This window comes from Acanthopagrus latus, chromosome 17 (genome assembly GCF_904848185.1).
Source record: "Acanthopagrus latus isolate v.2019 chromosome 17, fAcaLat1.1, whole genome shotgun sequence".
Taxonomy (NCBI): Eukaryota; Metazoa; Chordata; class Actinopteri; order Spariformes; family Sparidae; genus Acanthopagrus; species Acanthopagrus latus.
The window spans coordinates 845376-870062 of NC_051055.1; the positions used below are offsets into that span (position 1 = coordinate 845376).

The 24687-nt window shown below is 42.5% G+C and overlaps 1 protein-coding gene across 7 annotated transcripts in view; it reads left to right on the forward strand.

Moving 5' to 3' along the window:
• The window catches only part of cdk14 (cyclin-dependent kinase 14), a 281729-nt gene that overhangs the window by 184863 nt on the left and 72179 nt on the right, over positions 1-24687 (forward strand). For 5 of the 7 annotated variants that reach the window (XM_037072884.1, XM_037072886.1, XM_037072887.1 and 2 more), the window contains 3 exons: positions 5137-5185; positions 12993-13132; positions 23629-23779. In XM_037072884.1, coding sequence (XP_036928779.1) covers positions 5137-5185; positions 12993-13132; positions 23629-23744 — 305 coding nt within the window. In that variant the 3' untranslated portion in view covers positions 23745-23779. Of the gene's footprint in view, positions 1-5136; positions 5186-12992; positions 13133-14530; positions 14694-23628; positions 23780-24687 lie in introns of those variants that run through there. The other 2 variants (XM_037072885.1, XM_037072890.1) reach the window with 2 other exon arrangements.

Below are 24687 nucleotides of genomic sequence, written 5' to 3' on the forward strand. Positions count from 1 at the left end.
GGACCAACTCAGGGGGGGATGACTGTCATTGTCACATGTATACACAATACATGCAAATATAATCTCTCATCCCGTGGCCATGGTGACAGTTGGCTCTTGTTTGCCTCTCACACAATGTTGAACAGCTGTGCAGCTGTCTTAGCCACACACACACACACACACACACACACACACACACACACACACACACACACACACACACACACACACACACAGGCAGCCTTGCCTGGTTCTTGCCTCTGAGCACTGCATCTGTTCGTGTGATGTGTGCAGATCTGATGATGTTACATGGCTGCACTTTAAACAAAGGCAAGAAGAGTGAGGTGTTACCACAGATGATCTGGTAAAACCTGGTGGTTCTGGTAAAGCACCTGAAAGCCTCAGAATGACAGTAGAAGCACAGTCACAGTGTGCATTGATTATAAGTTGACACATGCACATTATGAATGATTACTTTTTTTCAGTGATCAAATTGGAGGAAAAAATAACCACCTCGCATGTAACAAAATATTGATCTGCTGGTAATGCACAAAAATGCAGATTGAAAGAAGCTCTTCTGAGGGTTATGTCATTGTAGGAATAAAGTTCATTCTGAGTTAATTTAAAATGAGTCTGAAAATCTGATGAATAATTATTTTGGCCAAGACTAATGTTTGGGGCACGGTTCAGTGGGTAGAGCAGGCGTCCCATGTACAGAGGCTTTGCCCTCACTGCAGCGGCCCTATTTAAGTCCTGGCCTGGGGCCCTTTGCTGCATGTCACTCCCTGGTTCTCTCAACCTGTTTTCTGTCATGTCTTCAGCTGTCCTGTCAATAAAGCCAAAGGCCAAAAAAAAAGACTAATGATGCTGAGGAGACCCAGTATTCAAAGCAAATCAAAGGTTTAGAGCAGAGATGTCAAATGTGAGGCTTAAGTTGGCCTGCCATGGGATTCATTTTGGCCCACCAGATGTTTCTAGGAAAAATATTTAAAAACACATTTTTATTCTGTTATATATTTTTCTCAGTAAAATACATCTACACTCTTTTATGATAAATGTATATTACAAATTTAAAATAAAGTCCAATTCAGTCCAGAGGCACCAGTAAGCAGCAGATGGCAGTGTTGCATCAGTGTGAATGCCTCCTGCTCGTCGTTTGTCCACAGCACTGACCTCCTTTGAGCTGACTGCTATCTGTACACTTAAAACACTGTGGCTCTATCACTTTTCTGGTTATGATTCATTACATTTGTATCATATTTATTCAACATTCATAAAAACGTGTGACTTTAGCCCAACCTTTACAGTGCATGAAGTCTGGATTTAAGACATGACTTCAGAGTAGAGATGCCACTTACACTAACTTTTCAAATTTTTGTGATAACGAAAGGCTTCCACAGATATTTCCTAATTTACAGCCAACATTCTCTCATGGCTCTCTCCCTCTATTCCACAGTCTTACTTATTGGTATCCTAAGTTGGGCTTCCACACTGCATTCTGTACAAATGTATCTTTAAACTGATTCTTCATTGTCACCCTAACCCTGTTTGCTGAAGCAGGGAAAATGGTTTCTCTTAATGATCATTTATGTTTCTTGTTTATGTTACACCAGACTAAACAGCATCCATACAGGTAAACTTGAGCCAAAGTGATTAGTAATAGTGAGTAATCTGATGTAAACAGGTAATCTCACTGTGATCAAGATCTTTTTTTCAAGAGAAACCTGCATACATACATTATATATTGTATATATAAGCCATGACGCACAGAAAATCATAACTATTACCAAGCTGCATACATCATAGACTAGTAAAACACAGAATGTTTTTTTGTGACCCATTCCAGTTGAAACTCATTGGTGAGAATTATTTTTTCTAAGCTCAGCTTGAAAATGCGGTGACAACATTGTTTATAGCTTAAAAATGATCAATGCAACTCCCCACAATTGGAGAAATAGGACAATTCCACCATTTCAGATAAGGTATAATGTTTGTAAATGTATAGAGTGTGTGTTGTGCGAAACAGAATCAAGACACTTTAAAGGTTCCATATTATGCTGACTTGCACGTTAAAGTTTTTGTTTTGGGTGTCTACTAGAAGATCTGTATATGCTTTAATTGTTTGTCGCATATTATCCATTGCTTCAGTACCTCTATGTACCCCCTGTCTGTTTTAGTGCCTGTGTCCTTTAAGGCACCCTCCTAAAAAGCCTAGTCCTCTCTGATTGGTCAATCTTCACATGTCTGAGCAGCCACTGCTCACATATTTCCATATTAGCTGGTTTTTGCAAGCACGACCATGCTCGAGGCATGGCTTACTGTGCAATTCTGACTTCACAATCTTACAGAGGACCTGATGGCTCAGTTGAAGGCACAGTTTGTGTCTGCAGCCCTGTGTGTATTGAGCCTTATAATACCTTCACAGTATTTATATAGTACATAGACCTGTTTTTAATCAAATATCAAATCAAATTTTGAGCTTTTTGGGAACCCCAGGTGCTCTTCAGCTCTTCAGACCCTTGAAACTAGAGCGTACATTATGTTTTGCTAGCACTTAAAACATGTTCATGCTTATTATGTCTATTCAAGTGTTATTACTTTTCCTCCGACCTCCACTCACCTATTTCTGGGTACCCTGGCTGGCAGCCGTTTAACTCTGCTTCCCAGAAAGCTGGCTCACTGCTGGTTAGCTGGCAGGCTGGAGAACTGAAACGATAAGACAGTTGGGTGGTTGGCTATAGGATTAGCTAGCAGTGTGGTAGGCAGGTGAGCTCGCTGTGTGGCTGAACAGCTTGTGTGGTAGCCGGTCAGTTGGCAGCTCAGACTGACTGTGTGTCCACATGGCAGTTTTGGCTGAGATTGAGAGAACAGTGCAGAGCCTCAAACACTATTAACATAACAAACATAGCTGTGGAAATATGGAAGAATGTCTCACCAAATTATTCTCAAAATTACGACAATTTAATGTGGTCTGGCTGCTCAGAAGAAGTACATAGCTCAGACATTATTTCTCAACAGCATTTCTGAAATGATATGAGCCACTCCTTAATTTGGCAAATTATAATATAATATATAATACAAATAAAATGCAAAACAATATGCATTGCAATAACATTTAATACAGGAGTACTTAAATACAAATCTTGAAGGGCCACAAAGCTTTTTTTCAACGATTCAAAGGTCCATATATTGAGATGCAATAATACTGTAATATTCAAAACAAAGTGTCCTTTTCATTCAAAACAACAAGAAAAATACAAACTAAAATAAAATGTCATTTCCATTTTAACATATATTAAAATACCTAGTTGAATATTTCCTCTTTTTGTTTGCCTTCAAAAATTGTGTCCATCACTTCAGTCATGCATTATTTTATTATTTCTGCATCTGAGAATGTCACACTTGTGCTTACTGAAAATCCATATGTGAGCACTCTGTTGCTTTTTGTCGTTCTGTCATAGATGTGACAAGAATCCTGCTTGCAGCTTGATATGACGATTTCAGTGCATTTATTTGTGTTGTGCTTACCTCTGAATTTTGAGGAAATGTCTCTTCAAAATTCCTATGCTTCGTCTCATAATGCCATTTCAAACTGGAAATCTTCATCACAGCTTATTGTAACACCCTTTGTGGACTGTGGCGCAATGACTCTTGGTTATTCTGGTTGGTGTTGGTGTTATTATGGTTCATGAATGTGTTTGTGAATAAGATGATATGTAAGATGGTTGTGGGTTAATTCACGTTGTTTGTTCTGTGGTTAAATGGTGTTGAGTTTTAACAAGGATGATAAAAATTTTGGCACCATGAGTGAAAGGGTGTTTGCCGGGAGAGACTCCCTGTCTGTTAAACTTCTAATAAATGTGAAAGCACATGGTAAAATTTGAGAGAGGTGTTGCTTCAGGCAGCTCATTGTTACTGCTGCATCATTAACCCTATGGGTCTTGTCCTGGTTGGAAGGAAAAAAATGCAAATTGTAATTCCCTACTTCATTGAGTTGCTGATTTTCACTGTCCACTTTCTTCTAACGTTTTACTTGGAACACGTCATTTTCAATCTCTTAAAACTGGCAAAATGTGAATACATGAACTGCTCTGAAAACGAAAGTGAAAGTAAAAAATTGCGCTTGCAGCAGTGAAGGACCCAGCTGTCTTTGTATTGTTGGCATGGAGACATGTTCCAGTGTACACATGCTGACCCAACCAAAACACATTAGTGAAGGAATAACACCTCCGTGGCCACAAACAGGAGGCTGGCGGGCGGATGCGGCCCGGGCCGCCTACTTAGGACCACTGATTTAAAATGTTTGAATTGGTTTGCCTGTAGTGTCATAGTAATCTTTTAGACAAGTGAGTTTGACACAGCCTACCAATATGTTAATATATATTAAGGTAGGAAAAGTATTATTATTATTATTATTATTATTATTATTATTATTATTATTATTATTATTATTACTATTATTATCATTTTACTCAGGATCATCTATGCATTATCATTTTTTTGTCTTAGCCATTTTGGTTGGATTAGGTTTTGAACAGGATTTAGAGTTTACACCACGACCATTTGTCTATACAGTGGTGAGTTTTATGTTTTTATGAACAATGACAATAAAGATTGTTTTGTTACTACTTTATAGCCAACTTCATATAATGGTGAGAAGCATAAACAAAAGGCAAAGTAGCAATGGAATTACCTGCACCGGCAGAGCTGCCCACACTGCTTTCATATTTCCAATGAGAAGCCTTCAGGGAATTGGAAAGATGTGGAAGCATTAATGCTGAAAGCTTACAGGGATGAACTGTAAAGAAGCACAACTGAATGCAGTACAAAATACAAATGTTTATTGTTTAATTTTTGAAGTATAGTTTCTAACCCAGCCACATCACAAATCAATGGACAGAACAATTACAAGTAGCGATTACAAAAACAATAACACACACACACACACACACACACACACACACACACACACACACACACACACACACACACCAGATGTTTGTTTCTTAGAGCTAAAGGCTATATGTGATTTTTAGTATGTAATCAGCCTTTAGCAGTATTTTTGAACAGTGTAGCATGCGTGTAACTTAATGTGGTGAGATGCATGTATATAAGCTCAATAACTGAAGTCTTCGTTTTGTTGTCTTTTAACCACAGACCGCTTTACAGTGTACAGCGCCAAGAAGCTCCGACAAGCATGGAATAAGTAAGTGAACTATTTAAATATGTGTTTTGTGTGTTTAATGTAAAGTGTTATGTCGCTGATGGACACACTATACTATGTATCGTATCCTTACTTTTCTTGAACTCCCACAGGTAGTGAAGAGACTGTCACTGCAGCTTACACACTGTTATACATTTTCTGTCACACATATGCTCTTTGTCTAGCCTTCACCCTTCCTGTAGCATGCATGTGTGCTCCTGTTCTAGGACATGAAGCACCTATGGCAAGGAAAGGGCATGGTGGCACAGCCGGGGCTCCCCTCATGTGATATGTGCCACTGTTTGCCCCAGGCATACATCTGGAGCAGAGAGGGCAAAAGGGAGTTTGTGTCTTTTCCTCTGTGAATTTTAAAGCAGCACCAGACAAGTCCATCCATCCACCCATCCATCCATCCATCCATCCATTTTTCTCCCACTTATCCGGGTCACGGGGGCAGCTGCCTGAGCAGGGACACCCAGACTTCCCTCACCCCGGACACTTCTCCTAGCTCCTCCGGGAGGATCCCTAGGCGTTCCCAGGCCAGCCGAGTGACACAGTCACTCCAGCGTGTCTTGGGTCTTCCTCGGGGTCTTCTCCCAGTGGGGCATGCCGGGAACACCTCCCGAGGAAGGCATCCAGGGGGCATCCGATATAGATGCCCGAGCCACCTCAGTTGGATCCTCTTGATGTGGAGGAGCAATGGCTCTACTCTGAGCTCCTCCCGGGTGACAGAGCTCCTCACTCTATCACTAAGGGAGGGCCCCGCCACCCTGTGGAGGAAACTCATTTTGGCCACTTGTATCCGGGGTCTTATTCTTTGGGTCATGACCCAAAGTTCATGACCATAGGTGAGGGTGGGAACGTAGATTGACCGTTAAATTCGCCTTTCGGCTCAGCTCTCTCTTCACCGCGACAGACCGATACTATGACCACATTACTGTGGCCGCTGCACCAATCCGCCTGTCAATCTCATGCTCCATCCTTCCCTCACTCATGAACAAGACCCCAAGATACTTGAACTCCTCCACTTGAGGCAAGAACTCTCCCCCAACCCGGAGGGAGCAAGCCAACTTTTTCCGGGCGAGAACCATGGCCTCAGACTTGGAGGTGCTGATTTTCATCCCAGCTGCTTCACATTCGGCTGCAAATCTACCCAGAACATACTGGAGGTCCTGGCTTGATGGAGCCAACAAGACAACATCGTCCACAAAAAGCAGAGATGAAATCCAGTGGCTCCTGAACCAGACCCTCTCCGGCCCCTGACTGTGCCTAGAAATTCTGTCCATAAGAATAATAAATAGAACCAGTGACAAAGGGCAGCCCTGCTGGAGTCCAACATGCACCGGGATCAGGTCTGACTTACTGCCGGCAATGCGAACCAGACTCCTGCTCCGGTTGTACAGGGACCGTACAGCCCTTAGCAGAGGGCTTTCGACCCCATGCTCCCGGAGCACCTCCCACAGAATGCCGCAAGGGACTCAGTCAAATGCCTTCTCTAAGTCCACAAAACACATGTGGACTGGTTGGGCAAACTCCCATGAACCCTTGAGCACCCTGTGGAGGGTATAGAGCTGATCCAGTGCTCCACGGCCAGGATGAAAACCGCATTGTTCCTCCTGAATCTGAGGTTCGACTATCAGCCGAATTCTTCTCTCAAGTACCCTGGAGTAGACTTTCCCAGGGAGGCTGAGGAGTGTGATCCCTTGATAGTTGGAACATACCCTCCGGTCCCCCTTTTTGAATAGAGGGACCACCACCCCGGTCTGCCAGTCCAGAGGCACTGTCCTCGACTGCCACTCGATGCTGCAGAGATGTGTCAGCCAAGACAGCCCTACAACATCCAGAGACTTGTGGTACTCAGGGCGGATCTCATCCACCCCCGGTGCTTTGCCACAGAGGAGCTTCTCAACTACCTCAGTTACTTCGGCTTGGGTGATGAATGAATCCACCTGAGTCCCCAGCCCCTGCTTCCTCTATGAATGGCGTGTCAGTGGGATTGAGGAGATCCTTGAGGTATTCCTTCCATTGCCCGACGATATCCCCAGTCAAGGTCAACAGCTTCCCCCTCCTGAGGCACCAGATGGTTTGCCAGAATTTCCTTGAGGCTGACCGGTAGTCCTCCTCCACGACCGGGTTCGGGGATTGCTGCCACGACAGGCACCAGAGACCTTACGGACACAGCTCTGAACAGCCATGTCAACAATGGAAGTGGAGAACATGGTCCATTCAGACTCAATGTCCCCAGCCTCCCTCGGGATCTGGTCAAAGCTCTCCCAGAGGTGGGAGTTGAAGACCTCCCTGACAGTGGGTTCTGCCAGACGTTCCCAGCAGACCCTCACGATATGTTTGGGTCTACCGAGTCTGTCCAGCTTCCTCCGCTGCCAGCGGATCCAACTCACCATCAGGTGGTGATCAGTTGACAGTTCAGCCCCTCTCTTCACCCGAGTGTCCAAGACATATAGCCGGAGGTCAGATGACACGACCACAAAGTCGATCATTGACCTCCAGCCTAGGGTGTCCTGGTGCCATGTGCACTGATGGACACCCTTATACTTGAACATGGTGTTTTTTATGGACAAACTGTGACTAGCACAGAGAACTCCAACACATGGCGGCTGAGCTAGGGAGCTATAAGCAAGCCCACACCAGCTCACCGTCTCTCACCGGGGGCAACTCCAGAGTGGAAGAGAGTCCAGCCTCTCTCAAGGAGTTAGGTTCCAGAGCCCAGGCTGTGTGTGGAGGTGAGCCCGACTTTCTCTAGCCGGTACCGCTCAACCTTCCGCACTAGCTCAGGCTCTTTCGCCCCCAGCGAGGTGACATTCCATGTCCCCATGGCCAGAGTCACCCTCCGGGGATTGGGTCATCGGGGCCCCCGCCCATGACCGCCACCCAAATCACATGGCACCAGCCCCTTCTGAACCCTCCTGCGGGTGGTGAACCTACTGGAGGGCAGGCCCACGTCATTCTTGGGGCTCACCTGCGAACCCCAACCCCAGGGTGGGGCCCCGGTAACGCCATTCCGGGTGACGTGAGCGTCCTTGTTTTTATACTCATCATCGTGGACACTGGAAATGCTCTTAGTCTGACCCGTCACCTAGGACCTGTTTGCCTTGGGAGACCCTACCAGGGGCATTAAGCCCCTGACAACATAGCTCCTAGGATCATTCGGGTACTCAAACCCCTCCACCACGATAAGGTGGCGGTTCAGAGGAGGAGCACCAGACACATGATTTATGTAAAACTCCAGCTGTCTAATCAATTTAGATGCTTCAACAAAGATCTAGTCCTGCTAACTAAAGCCCATATCACATGGAACTCCTAATACCTGGCTTCCTCTTGTGAGTTACAATTATTACATGGGTTATTGGTGTCCTTAATCCCAGTAGAAAATGGGAAGAATCATCTGTGAAGAATCATTCCCAAAATGATGGACTGGAATGCGCCATTGCTGTATGAATAAGGATCTCAGTCATTTTGTGTTGCACTTTTTCTGTCCCAGGTCAACAGTTGGAGCCCAGTGGAGTTGATGATAGTTTTGATAACATTTTGAGCAACAATACTTTTGGCTCAGTACATTTGATTTGAAGACTATAATTATCCTGGGCAAATTAGCCTCACCTAACGATGAGGAAATGGCTGTTTCGGTAAAGTTTCTCAAAGTAACGGCTAGTAGTACAATTTACTTAACCAACAAGTTAACACTTGAGCAATAATAACACAGACCAGTGTGATAGGTCAACTAAACATTATTGTCTTTCATATTAAACTGCATGAACACTAAATCTGAGACATATGAGTGCACTGATTAATGTCTGTATAAAAACATCAGTGCAACATCTGCCTTACCAGCTATTGACCAGGTAAGTTCTAAAATGCTGTTTATTTCATTGTGACCAGGGTTAGGGGTTAATTTTAGAAACTGTGTTCCAGCTCATGATGTGAAAATTACTTTGTGCCTTGTGATTATTATGATAGCGTAAGTTTCAGTTTATGCATGAGAGATTTTCAAGCCCTAACCGCTGTAATTTTCCCTATTTCTTTGTGGCGCAAGCAGATTTATTATAACCTGACACGTCCACACCCTTATCGAACGCAGTCAAGAGAAGAGCAGAAACGTGTTTTGCATCAGGAAAATGTTTCTTCTTTGATCTTCTTAAATGAAATAGTCTCTCCAGTTCTGATAAAACTGATGCTATGGCTGATAAGTTGAACCCTTGAGTTGCCATTATTGCTGCTTTTCCAAAAGGTTGATTTTCTCAGCCGTCAAACCTAAAACAGGCCTGTAGTAGCCAGTGGTTCCTCAAAGGACTCTTACTTTGTATTTTGGAGGAACATTATGCAACATTTATGGGAAATGTAGGTTAAATTTACATTAGATAGCCTCAGAAGCACAATGTGTGTGTGTGTGTGTGTGTGTGTGTGTGTGTGTGTGTGTGTGCATTTGTGTGTGTATGCATGTGTGTGCTTCTGTGCTCATGGATAATGTCTCAATGAGGAATTATAGATAAAGATAACTATAAATATACATTTTATATTAGCTGCTGCACCAGTTACAAAAATCCAACTGAGAACATGATAGCAGTGAGATGATGAGAGTAGCTGCAATTGGGGGCCACTAAATCCTAATCTCAACTGGGCCCCAAGATGTGTGGTGCCGGCCCTGATCTGATTGTGCTGTCTGCAGCTGGCAAGAGAGGCGCTGTGTGGTGCACTGCAATGTTATAACTGACTACTTTAACTTCCTCTGAATGTGTGGAAATAGAGTTCCATAGTAAAGGACTTCATCTGTAGATCCAAACACTAGTTTTACATAAACTAGTAATTATTAAGTTCATGGTAATGATTTAATACATGATGTTGGTCATGGATATAAGAATGGTGTGTTGAACTAGCTGATCTCACGAAGCAGTATGTTAAGTCGTTCATGAGCTCATGTCATGGCTGGAGTATTTTGCAGAATTTAACTACTCATAAAACTGGTTATTATAAGACATCTTTTTTTAAAACAGTTGATGCAAAATGAGAGGCAGATTAAAAGGAATTGGTGTGGATTGTACCTCAAATCCCTCTCTGTCACTCTCAAGGAAATAAAAATGTGAAGAAAGACAGTGAGGTGGAATGTTAATGACCGTAACTTCTTCCCTGCTGCCTTTTATCCCAGGCCAGGGAACGCTGAATATGATATGAACTTATACAGTCACTTTGTCTCCGCCCTGAGAGTTGGCTCACCCTCTGCTGCTCTTATTTCTGCTCTCAGTCAACCGTACAGTAAATTCAGAGTTACATTAACATCATCTCCTTGCATAAATACAGAAACATACAGGGTGAAGTCATGTGGATTTACAATGTTAACATTGCAAGATATGGCATTTTTGAATTTGTGACTTTTCTGCTTTTCTGCCCCACCCAGTGGTGTGCAACCCCCCCCGTGGCCCAATAGTTTGAAAACGCACACTACAGTGCCTTCTTGGGTGGCAAAATGCGCACTACTTCATTTAATTTTGAGGATTTGTTGCCTTTGTTTATCGAGGAAGTTGACAACCACTGACACCTTGCTCTCTTTTTCAGAAACATGCTAATTATACTCATTTACACTTGGAAACTGTTCAGACAACAGATAGCATGCACAGCGACAGTTTGATCCATGGTAGTTTGGGGAATGAACTCCAGTTACGAGCCTAAAGACAATAAATATTGGGAAAAGAATGATTTCTGCTTTTGATTCACTGGTTAATTTATTGTTCGTTTTGTCATTGATCATATTTACATTAAAACTTGGTAAACCATTTTGTTGCAGTTTGCTCAGCATAGTACAGGATAAAAACAGCAGCAAGTATTTACAGACAAATAAATACATTTTATGTGTAAACATAGAATACTTTATTAAATATAAAATATATTGCACAATCCAGTGAAGCAGTCCTGAGGGTGTGTGTGGGTGTTTGAGGGAGGATGGAGGGATTTTATTTTGTGTTCAACAATCTTATGGCTCGTGGAAAGAAGCTGTTATAGAACCTAGATGTTCTGCTTCGAAAGCTGGATGGAAGGAAGTGAAATCCTGAAGATTTTCTCCGCTGTCCTCACCACCCTCTGCAGGGACTTAGGGTCAGAGGCACTGCAGGAGGTCCTGACCGGACAAGGATATAGTTGGTCAGCATGTTCTCCATAGTGCCTCTGTAAACGGTGGTGAGTTTTGGAGGGCGCTGGTGTGCTTTCTTCATCAAGCGCAGAAAGTGCATGCATTGCTGAGCTCTACAGACAAGTTTTGCAAGCACTCTGGTGTGATAGGACCAGGTCAGAGTGTCTGTTATCTGCACCCCCAGGAACATGGTGCTGCTGACTCTCTCCACTGCTGTTTTGTTGATAATGTGGTGTGTGACTGGGCTGGCTCCTTCTGAAGTCCACAATGATCTGGGCATTGTGCAATATTGTTGTTCATTTTGTCCTTATGTTTTTATGGCGTTTTATGAATATGGACAACCAAATCACCACAACGAAAGTACACATCCTGCAGTGTTTGTGGTTTTTCTAGCGTGGCAAAGTAATATCTTGACATTAAAATCAAGTCAATTTTCACATACATAGCTGCTACTGTAGTAGATGCTGGTGTGGCAGAACATGGGAGATAAATCCCAGGAACATCAAAATTTATGTTGCTCCAACTGACCAGTTGCGTTTTGTAATGTCAAAGCTTTGATTCAGTGAAAGGACAGACAGAGGAGAACTAAACCTAACCAAACTCTAAAAGAATATTGAAAACATGGAAAATAATAAATACTTTTAAAATATTGAATAGCTGCTTCATACTAAAGCTCAGCGCTGGCCGCAGAAAGCCACGTGAGTAAACCAGTAATCTAGGAGGCCTTGTGCCATCAGTGTAGTTTCACACACTAGTTTTAAACTTTGCAGCAGAGTTACGCAGAGTGTATGAGCTGTATGAGGAAGAGGTAGGAAGAGGCCCTGATGGACTTCATGGACTTATCTCTGTCTCTTTACTGAGTGGCGTTGATGAGTTGAAACGAAATTATCCTCCCTGTGTCTTTCTGCTGATAAGTCGAGTTGATATCCCTATTGAGAGCCACGGGAGTGGCTGTTAGAGTGCTTGACTAGGAAGCCAATCATGAGAAGCCTGCAGAACATGAGATTCACTTTGAGCTGTGCGAGTGGCAGGCTAGTGAGGTGCACCCAATAACATCATGTTTATTTAATGCAATGGATGCCTAAATACTCACTGAATGTGTTGCTCTTCATTTGTTTTCATTCTCTTCTCCCCCTCAGCACTGCTTGGTAGGACAGGTTCAGGAGTTCAGTCTGTACAAGCACACACACACACACACACACACACACACACACACACACACACACACACACACACACACACACACATACACACACGTGTGAGGCGCAAGTTTGCATTTATTTTAGATCCTTTTCATGGTGACCCAGTCACCAGGTATGAGGCAAGCTCAAAAGAGAAAGGTGTAAGAAAGGTGTGAGCGTGCTCTTTTGCCAACAGTAAGTGTGTGTCTAAGAAGAGTTTTTTCCTCTTGAGTCAGCACACCTTCAGCATAATTAAAATGCTTATTTTTGTTGTCAGCAGCTCTGTGAATTGGAGACAAAGCGAGTTGCTTTCTCAGGGGGCTGAATGAATGGTGGGTGTGATGGTAAATGTAGTTTATTTGGCTGAAACACAAGTGGTTGGTTTCTTGTGTCTGAGTAGTTTGCCTGTTTTGTAATGTATCACTATATATACAGTATATGTATGTTTCTGTTGTCACCCTCTCTGATTACATGTGTTTATGTGTGTCAGGCTGGGCTATGTGGACCATGCTGAGGAGCTGGCATCCAGGTTCCTCCAGTGCTTCCCAAAGAACCGGCTGTCAGCCCAGGCAGCACTGAACCACGAATACTTCAGTAACCTTCCCCCACGGCTCTGGGAGCTGCAGGACAGTACGTTACACAACACACCCATTACTGTAGCTCTGACATCACTTGTATGTACAGTCAGCTCACACTTAACACCGCTGCTTAATCTGTTCTCAGGTCATAATATGCAATATAGCAACTGAGTTTTAACAGGACTTAACTGCTCACTGCTCATAGTGATTCTTAACAACATCATAGTTCAAGGTTAATTTAATTCTACTGTAGAGGCTCAGGGGTAGATCCAGCTCCTTGTTGTCAGAAAGTTGCTGGTTAGGTTCCCCTGGTCTGCAAGTTAAAGTGTCCTGGGTCAAAATGCTGAACCCAAAATTGTTCCTGATGTGCTGGTCGACACCTTGCATGGCAGTCGCAACCATCAGTGTATGAATGTATGTATGAATTGCTGTTAGTCACTTTGAACAAAAAGGTCTGATAAATGCCCAAATGTGAATGTAAATGTTGTACAAGCTAATTAATCCCTCCATGGTACACAAGTAAAACAAAAAAAATATGGTGGGCAATGATTTCAGGAGTTGCACAGCCTACATACTTCTGTATCTTTTGCCAGGCAACAGCATGGTGACCAGTCCATGGTTAAAATGAATCTCTCGCTAAAATGCAAGCTAGCGTCTTTTCTTAAATGTACCCGAGTCTAACTTTAAAAGCAGTGACCGTTTTTTCGTTTACGGGTCAAAATCATTTTCAATAGAGTGCTAGGGGCAATACTATGATAGCATCAAAAACACAGTTTTTTTAACGCTAAGAAGGCTTGACACAACATGAATGTGAAAGGCGACCCGTGAGCGGCTGGATGATGCCGAAGAAAAGAAGTGGACTTTAATCAGGTTTCCCAATGTTCATGTATTTATTACTTGATGCACAATAGCAGCAACAGATGAAATGATAACGAATGTGGTCATTCCAACCAGCAACACAGACAGATTGGAACCGGCGCCTTATATACTGTGCCACCGGTAACTATCACAGGACTCTGATGAGGTAATATTAAAATATTATCAAATGGCTATTGTACCAAATGATCATTTTCCATTTTACCTTTAGCCCATAATATTTACAACACTACTGTTACTGCCATTCCCCCGCCAATAAACATTTAAATATATTAACAATAAATATAAATAACCAATGAACATTTGAACCCCCCCACACTTCCTATCCTGCCACTTGGTCTCTCCCGGAATGTTTATCACGGTGCCTTGACCCTGGGGGAATCTTTTGGCCATGTACCCTAGAGCAGACACAGGACCGGACAGGTAACACAAACAACTTCACTTGTAAATGTACAGCACCCGATATTGCACCACACATATTTACCAGTACCACTCTACACAAGCTTCACACTATGTTATCACTTCAATTACACAGTCTTTCGTCTGAGCTCAACTTCTCTCTTCTGTCTTGCAGCCGAAGACAAGTGCCAAACCTGCCCAAAGACATGCAATGACCTGCGGTCACAAGGTCTAATAAATAACTCAATGAATATTCAATAAATAGAGTAATTTAAATATCTGTATAAACTGTGCAAATATGCAATGTGCAAACTGTACTGTGCAAACCTTGACAAATAAAGTGCTATTGTGACTAAAATGCAAAGTGCCGTTATTGCTGTACCTTTTAAATTGTTGTGCAAAGGAACATAACCACATGTGCAATATGTACAAATAACAAAATGCCGTCTTGCCAGTCAAGAAAATCCAAATGCAACATAACATGAAGGAGAGTTAGGGTGGAACGCTACTGTCTTCCGGCAAAAACTATCCATGCGAGATCTCACGTGACTTTTAGTATTGTTTGTTGTTTTACATGAGGCTCCTTTTTCAACATCAAGGTCAATATTGTTTTTCGCAACAACAAATTATCTGTGCATTTATATGGAACTAAGCTTTAGGAGCGGTCCACATTTACTCTCCTCCATGTTATGTCGCATTCGTGGATTCTCAACTGGCAAGATGGCAGCGAGTGGAAAAACAACTGGTAAAGTGAGTTTTTCAAAAACGTTCTTTTTAGTAAACTCTGTGTACACAAACGATGTTCTCAATTCTCATGTTCATGTGTAGAGACCATGGCAGTAGCATAACATCATGGTGATAGGCCCTGGTGCAAATATTTTTTTTTGTGCCCCCCGCCCCTGCCCTAAACACAAGCGCACATTCATGACGACTGGCCCAGTGGCTTGTCTGTCTACAGAATACCTGGCCAAATGGCCCTATGAGAGAGAAACGACAACACATCAGTGCATGAAAAACAGAGTGACATAAATGGAGAATGCGAGTAAAGAACGCAAAGGTGGTGCAGAGAAATGAACGGAAAACAAAAGAAAAGCTCTAGTGGCACAGGCTGCTAAGAGTAAAAGAATTACACAGATATTTGCCGTGGCCGATATTTCCTGGCCGGGGCTAGCAGCACCGATGCTGCTGCATCAACAGATCCCTCACAGCAGCAGGTCGTGTCGGGTTACACTGTGTGCCACTCAGCGTTACATTATCGACCTGCCCCCAGCTATGTCATTCAAAAGAACGTTTGACATGGGTACATTCACAAAGAGAGCCTAGGTTGCATTTTGGCGAGAGTTTCACTTTAAGGTGGGTGTTGACTTTTAGAAATGTGGCTATTCTGTAAATTATGCAGGATGGTCAGACCTGTGAGATGCAATAATTAGCATCAAAAACTGAGTCATAACTTACTGTCCAATGTGTAGGATTTAGTATTTTGTTTCTAATTGCACCACTTTTGCAGTGTTATTTTCACCAAATTAACAGCAGAAGTACAACTCATCATGATGAAATGGAAGAGGGTTGCATAGGGGTTGCAATTAATCAAGGCACTGAGGCTCAAGTCTATTGCAGCTCATCTTACAAGTGGTGGGTGCTATTAAATCCTCCTAAATCCTGTGCAGTGAATCTTTAAAGACCTCACTAGTAATCAGGACATTGATTACACCCAGTAAGAGCAAAATATCTCTGCATGTGCAGATATATGTGCAGATATTTACAGTCAGAAACTTGGCTTTTGTCTTGTTACTCTTTTTTATGTTGCTCTCCTTTTCACTGGCCTACCCTCTCTCCTTTGTCTTTTCTTTATCTGTCTTTCTTTTCAATCTTCCTCATCTCCAGCTGGCTCATACAGTATCATCCTGCTCTCTATCTCTGTCTCTGTCTCTGTCTCTGTCTCGGTATGATGAGGCACAAGTAGCGACCTGGGGTTGTTTTTGTTCATGCCGAAAAAGCCTGTCTTATTATGTGGATGCTGTGGGACTGTAAGCCCAGCTGGACCTCTCCTGGCCACAGCTTCATGCTCAGTTTGATTTTTTTTCTCTTCTTGATTGCTTGTTTGCCCAGAGCAACAGCTCACTGAGGCCCATAGCACCTCAGAGACACACAGCATTTTAGCTATCAACATGTCCTCAATTTAAAGCAGGTTTTTATAAATACTGTGTTAGGGGTTTCAACATTTAAGCTATATTTCAATTAATCCTACAGAAATGGGCTATTGCATGACAGTATGTCAGAGATGACTGAATATCCATATTATTTGTCATATATTACATATACATACATCAACAATCCCTTAAGCTGGTATTCATTAGTGATGTGAGAAGCCTGCTCAGAAGTCCTGACTGTGCAGCCTCTGACATGGTGGTAATATTAATGGGAGAATGCCATTTTTTAATTCCCTCTGATTAGGATTTTCAGCATTATTAATCCTGTTATCAGCACCCAGCAGGTTGCCATGTCTGAAAAGAATCAAAAAGTGGCGGTCACTAAGAGAAGGAGAAAGGAGAGAGATGGCTCATTTAGATTTTTGTCATGCTTGCTCTCTCTGTCTCTCTACTCCCCATTTATCTCCCTCTCTCACTGATTCTCCATTTTCTGCACGTCCATGTGACACACAGGCAAAGCAGCCGAGCCACTGAGCGAAGAATGGGACTGAATTAAAATTGTTTCATGAAATGAGGACAGTGTGCATATGGAAGACGAGTGGGGATTTGCTGCTTGCACTTTTTTTGGGGAAGGATGTGTCAAAATTATGCAAATTGGAAAAGAATGTGAGATAAAGCACTGGCTAATTACTCTAGTTGTGAGTATTTGGCTACAGCTGCAGCATGGTAATCATGTTGTTCCACCAAGAAAGACTGGAGCCAATAGGAGCAGCCCAGTTAAAGCATTTTGTTCTGCTAGTTTAAACAACACTATCAATTATCTGAAATTATCCAAGAAAAAGATGGTCAAGAAAAAAAGTCATTGATGGATGAGAAATTGAGGAACCTTTCAAGTACATGTTCCTGTTTTCCCTACATTGGATCAACAGGATGTTTTCTATGGCCAACTGTGCACTCTATTGTCATGAGTATTATGGATTTATCCAGACAATACTCAGGCAGATTAGCAGGCACAATGGCAGAATTATTGAGACAATAGAGCTCCTGAGGTTGCTGTTACTGTGTTGATTCGATTGTGACATTTTTAATTTGATTTCAGTGAAAGCGTGTGGGTGTCTGGCAATGTGAGAAGTGAGAGCACTCTCTGCTAGATTTACATAGATCTACAAGTGTAATAAAAGTGTTTCCACAGAGTACTTGTCCACCAGTTCCACTGTACTCTAAAATGATTGCCTTTATTAGGGCCCGAGCGGGGAACCTGCAAGGACCCTATTACTTTTCGAATGATTATTAGGGCCCGAGCAGGTAGACCTGCAAGGTCCCTATTGTTTTTCTAAGGATTATTTGTTTTTAGGGCCGGGCAGATAGATCTGTGAGGTCCCTGTTGTTTTTCTAAGGATTATTAGGGCCAGAGCTGGGAACCTGTGAGATCCCTATTGTTTTTCTAAGGATTATTAGGGCCCGGGCAGGTAGACCTGTGAGGTCCCTACTGTTTTTCTAAGGATTATTAGGGCCAGAGCTGGGAACCTGTGAGATCCCTATTGTTTTTCTAAGGATTATTTGTTTTTAGGGCCCGGGCAGGTAGACCTATGAGGTCCCTACTGTTTTTCTAAGGATTATTAGGGCCAGAGCTGGGAACCTGTGAGATCCCTATTGTTTTTCTAAGGATTATTTGTTTTTAGGGCCCGGGCAGATAGATCTGTGAGGTCCCTGTTGTTTTTCTAAGGATTATTAGGGCCAGAGCTGGGAACCTGTGAGATCCCTATTGTTTTTCTAAGGATTATTAGGGCCCGGGCAGGTAGACCTGTGAGGTCCCTACTGTTTTTCTAAGGATTATTAGGGCCAGAGCTGGGAACCTGTGAGGTTCTAATTGTTTTTCTTGTCATTCTTATTATTAGGGCCCGAGCAGGGAACCTGCAAGGACCCTATTGTTTTTACAATGATTATTAGGGCCCGAGCAGGTAGACCTGCGAGGTCCCTATCGTTTTTTCTAAGGATTATTTGTTTTTAGGGCCCGGGCAGGTAGACCTGTGAGGTCCCTATTGTTTTTCTAAGGATTATTAGGGCCCAAGCATGGAACCTGTGAGGTCCCAATTGTTTTTCTCGTGATTCTTATTATTAGGGCCCGAGCAGGGAACCTGCAAGGACAGTATTGTTTTTCTAAGGATTATTTTTAGGGCCTGAGCCGGGAAACTGCAAGGACCCTATTGTATTTCAAATGATTCTTCATCGTTTTTACGGCCCGAGCAGGGAACCTACAAGGACCCTATTGTTTTTACAAATATTATTAGGGCCCGAGGAGGGAACCTGCAAGGACAGTATTGTTTTTCTAAGGATTATTTTTTGGGCCTGAGCAGGGAAACTGCAAGGACCCTATTGTATTTCAAATGATTCTTTATTTTTTTTAGGGCCCGAGCAGGGAAACTGCAAGGACCCTATTGTATTTCAAATGATTCTTTATTTTTTTTAGGGCCCGAGCAGGGAACCTGCAAGGACCCTATTGTTTTTCAAATTATTCTTTATTTATTTTTTTCTTTGTCCCAAATGATCACATTTTTCACTGCCTAAACATACCCCAAAACTAACCAAACTTGGACTATAATTCACACACTGGCGAAACATTTTATAATCTATTGTCATCCTGAATTGCCACCACTAGGTGGTGCTGTTATTAAGGAAAGTGTGTTTTGGCTAATAACTCCTATATACTTTGTCACACATTCAAAGACCTTATGTGCACGCGTTAAGTGAATTCTGTTGAGTCTTGTGGAATAGGCCACGCCTATTTCCACCCCCCCCCCTTTTTTTCGCTACATCGCAAAATGTCGAAAACCTACTTTTTCGAACTTCTCCCAGGCGATTTCACCAATTTGCACGAAATTTGGCACATAGCATCTGTGGACCCTCCTGACAAAACTTATCAAAAGAGTTTTAATAGGACAATTAATTTTAAAGTTACTGACTAACAGCTTCCTGCAGATTTGGTTCAAAACAGGAAGTGTTGCATATTTCCACATTGGTCAGGTCTAATGACATGAAACTCAGATTCCTATTTCCCCATGAGCCCCTGAGGCACTGTGCAAAATTTTAGGTGATGACCATAAGCTGGTGCTCTTTAAATTGATGTATTTTATATCTCCACAACGGTTCATCGGATTAACACAAAACTTTTTATTGTCAGTGCCCTCCTGAGGACATTTGACAAAGGGTTTACCGATCCACCACTAGGTGGCACTCTGGTGCCCGTCTAATTTAATATTTGGCACTGTGCCCACACCATAACACTTATGGAAATTAAATTCCGAGAGGTGCTATAGAATGGCCTCTGTGACTCACGCACCAAAAATGACCAGCAGGTGGTGCTATTTTCAATGCAAAAGCATTTTTCGCTCATAACTCCCACTTAATATGTTGCACATTATTAAAGATCATCCCTATGTGTTCCCTGCATTTAGCTGAATTGTTTGGTGTAGGCCATGCCCACTTCCGCGCTACCTTTCCATTCGCAAAATCGTGACAAATGAAAAACCTACTTTTTCGAACTTTCAATCTTGCAAACTTTGCATGTAGCATCTGTGGACCCTCCTGACAAAAAGTTATCAAAAGAATTTTGATAGTCTGTAAAACGCACAAAATATAAAACAACACATTCCTGCACATTGTGTTGAAAACAGACAATCTTGCATATTTTTGAAAAATACTGTCTAATTATCATGTAAATATTCATAATTGTGTTCCCTGTACTGATGAGGCTTTGTATAACATTTGGTGCGAATCGGCCAATAGGTGGTGCTCTGGTCACAGTCTAATTAGTGTGAATGAAAAGTAAATGGGAAAATCTTAAAACCCTCTTCAAAATTCATCGACTTTCAACATATTTTTTTGCTTCATACTTTGAGCTACAGACACCATTCCACCTTTTAAAGAGTCAGAAGACCTTGAACTACTGGTCATGTATTAATTTGAAAGATGCTTGCATCTGCTGGATCTCAGCGGCTGTCCAGTTGCTCATCTTGATGTCCACAGGTGAAGTGATGGACTGACTGCTGTGATCAGCTGTTTCCTGATTTTAAAACTCCCTGGCTGTGAGTCGCACAACAGTGCATGTCATCGACACCTCCGCCCATCTCACGCAGTGGCCGGCATATCGACGGCTCGGATTTAGATAACGTTAGCAATGGAGGTGGAAAACGAGGGTACCGAGGCGGCAAATTTGTGGACCAAAACAGACCCTTAAATATACCGCCCTCTGTCTAAATCTGCGGACCTAGCCGCAAAAAGGACAGCCAAATTGCTGGCTTGCTGTAAAGGTTAAAAACTGCTATTATCCATGCAAACAAGGGCAGCCATGCTCTGCAGGCACACTGTCCAACAAAAGTGCACAAGAAGAAGGTGCAGGTCATAGCATCAACACACTGTAGCCAGCACCTTTCTTCCAAGCAGAGAGACAGCAACTTCTTCAAAACCCATATTCATCTTATCAAAACACACTCTTTAAGGGTTTGCTTTTTTCATTCTGTGGCAGATTGCACTGTTAAGTTGTGCTGTTGCGCATTTCATGAGACAAGTTGTCAGTCTGATCTTTTGGACAGCATAATGTGACCATGTTTATCATACATTCATACTGTCTTGTAATTTTGCTTGATTTTCCTCTCAAAATGCATCAGATTGATGCTTTTAAATATGAAATATTCAAAATTTTCTTCCAGAGAGCATGCCCCCAGACCCCAGAGGGGTCAAATTCTTCTCACCTTTTTCACCCCTGACCCATTGTCATGCCTGGTTTTAGTTTTAAGGATTTTTAGGCTGTCTTATGATTTTATAATGGGTGTGTACTGCATGAGGTAGAGTGCGTGACATCATCGCTAGAGTGTAGAGCAGCTAGAAGAATTGGAGAAAAAATTCTCTTCAGCTTGATTTGGATCCCACATCTTTTACTTCACATAGACAATGTATACATAGAAATGTAGGAAATCTTGTTGGCTCTCAGGTGATGGTCTTATTTCAGATGTAAGACTTACAGTTTTGGCTGTGGGAGCCCTGGAGCGACAAGCACTCAAGCAACTCCCCCATAAGTGGCATTGTTAATTTTGAGCCTGAGTTTCTGGTGGAGAGCAGACAGTACTTGTTTTGTCTCCCGTTCTGCTGCCGTAATTTTTCACTCTACAGAAATAAAAAATGACATCACAGAGTTTAGCAATGTCTTCTGTTACAAAATATAAAAATATTTTGCCGATAATTTTTTTTTCAAAAATTGCAGGAGGTTGGGAGGCATTTTCCCTTTCTTTCTTATCGAGACATTTTCGGCTTTGGCCCTGTTAATGCTCCAGCATATGTGCAGCCAGAGAAACTGTTCACTTTTTAAGCTCTTACAGCCCTCTTACTGTTCAGCTTTTCTGCCTCTACAGCTTTTTAAATAGTCATACTTAATCTTTCATCATGCAGCAGGTGACATCTCACATCCCATTAGTTAATCAGATCTTCTCTGACCTGGCTGGATTTTCTGGATTTCTTTCAAGATCTCCCAAGTGAACCAGGCACACAGACTCCAAGAACAAGCACAGCAAGATGGAACTTCCATATCCGTGCCGTGAACACTGTGTTTGAGCACAAAGGTGACATTATCCAGTGTTTTGAAACCATCAGGACAGTTTGAGCCTACCACTGTGCGGGAAGCAGGAGGGTTTGTGAGGCTACTGGAGGATGATACTTTCAGCTTCTTCCTGAAACTATTTCATTGCATCATGCCTTGTGTGGACATTCCCTTCAGCCAGCCCCACGAGCGGACCATCGACTCAGTCTTTGTCCGGGGAATCATGTAGCAGTTCACACAGTTTTTCTGACTTCAGCATATGTTACTTAATTCCGGCAATAGCAGGCAACCAATGGCAGCATGCCCCGACGCGCGCTGCCTGCGAGGGCCCGTTCATCGCTGCTTGCACCTTTAATTTCTGAGTTAGAGTTCTGGAAGTATTTCCAAATGACTAAATTTATTTTAATGGTATTCTGAATTAACATCAACAATCCTCTTGGATGATATTACAAGATTGTAGGTTTGTGTTAAAGTTATATCCACCTTCATTTATGAGACACCATTGCTTTCCATCAATTTGGGGTGACAGATGGCTATAAATACTGCAGTGCCCATGGGCCTTAACCACACATTGAAATGGGTTTCAAAGGAGGAGACAAGAGGTAAAGGTGAACACCAGCATCCACCTCTGGGAGGACAGGTGAATTCTGGTGTTCTTAAATGATTTTTAATGTCGTCTAAGCTTCCCACAAAGAGGGTCAGTACTTAGAGCAGCAGTGGGTGTGACACACAGCTCAAGAAGACGGCAATTTATCAAAAAAACTTGTATTCTTGAAGATTGTATTCTTCTGTGAGCCATTACTCAATATTGCCTCATTCTATTGAGTTACTGGATACAAGATCCAAGATGGTCCATCCATTCATACAACACAATAGAAAATTCACATCTCATAACCATTCATGTACATTGGGCGTGCATGTGCTGTTGTAAACAGGAAGCAGATTGGTTACTCTGGTCAGTTGCTTGACTGCTTGTCACTGAATCTGGTTGGATAACATGTCAGCAAAACATTGCAAGCGCTCATTTTTGTTTCGATCATTGTGATGTCAGTGTCTGTTCCATCATTGTGATGTCAGTGTCCATTTGTATCTTCCTTAATATTACGTGAAACAATATAACAATCCTTTCCATCACTGTACAAGCTTAAACCCATAAAAATCTGGAAGAAATAACCCTTATATGAACAAGTCTTAGATTTTTATTTCAACTGATGTGTTAATATTTGTGTGGAGGGTACATCCGGCCAGAAGCACTGTCCTTCAGACCCTCTTTACTTTTTATAACAAGTACTATTACTAGCTTATTGTAGTTACCTAATTACAAGAAGAAGTAAGCGAGAAATGTTGAAAGTGTTGAAAGATACTTTCTCCCATGGCAAAAGATGTGAATCCTAAACAGACTTGCTGCATATAAATATTCAAATACTCACTGTTTAATAACCATCTCTATCTTGAACAACTCACTTGGAAATGCTCTCCTTCCTGTCAGCCTACATACCTCTAATTGGCTTGCATCTTTTCCCCTTGCAGTGTCTTCTATCTTCACTGTACCAAATGTTAAGCTGCAGACAGAGAGTGGGGACAGCATACAGGTGTGTGCACGAAGGAACAGTCATGGAAAGGCATCCTCTGGCAGCAAGCACTGACCTGAGCCAGCATCCTGAGCATGATTGTCTGAAAGGTAGGTGCTTGTTACCATGCAAGAAGCAGACACAAACAGTATGCAGCAGCCGCTGTTCCATACACTCACAGACATAATATGAAAACATACAGATGCAGTTGGGGTGAAACTTTAACTTCTAAATCTTAACTGGTTCAGTGAAACATGATGACTGCAGGTCCAAAGTATCTTTACTCTTACTTTTAATGTGTGGCAGTCAATGTGAAGCTACCCACTCTGCGGAGGCTCCCTTTAGACAGCACGGGGCGCAGTTTTGCCTCTTATTTACCTCATAAATCTGTCCTTCAGCACAATATATATACATATGTATATATGTAAATATGTGTATGCATGTGTGTGTGTGTGTATATGTGTATATGTATGTATATATGTATGTGTGTATATATACACATGTATACACATGTATATATATGAGATTAATTAGATTAATTAATTACACTGCAAATTAACGCGTTATAAAAATTCACACAATTAATTCTGAGAATCTGAGTGTCAATTCAATGCTCGAGCATTTAAATTGGGCCAATTGAATGACCTGTAGGCTACTTGGCAGTGGCACGTCAGGGTAGCACTAGCACCGAGGAACTTGTCTGGACGTCACTTCCCACCTGCGTCGCTAGTCAAAGCAGGGTGACAACAGACATGAGCCGTTTTTAGACAGAGCATCAAGCCGCCAATTTGCCCGTCCTTTTGGCGGCTCGGTCCGTGGTTTTAGACAGAGGCCGGCAAATTGGGGGTCTGTTTTGGTCTGCTGATTTTCCACCTCGGAGGGTACACTTACTTCCACCTCGCCTTCTATCTACAAATGAGGCGGAAGGTGGACAGAGGTGTCAATGACCTTCACTGTTGTGTGACCCACAACCAAGGAGTTTTAAAACCAAGAAACAGCTGATCACAGCAGTCAGTCC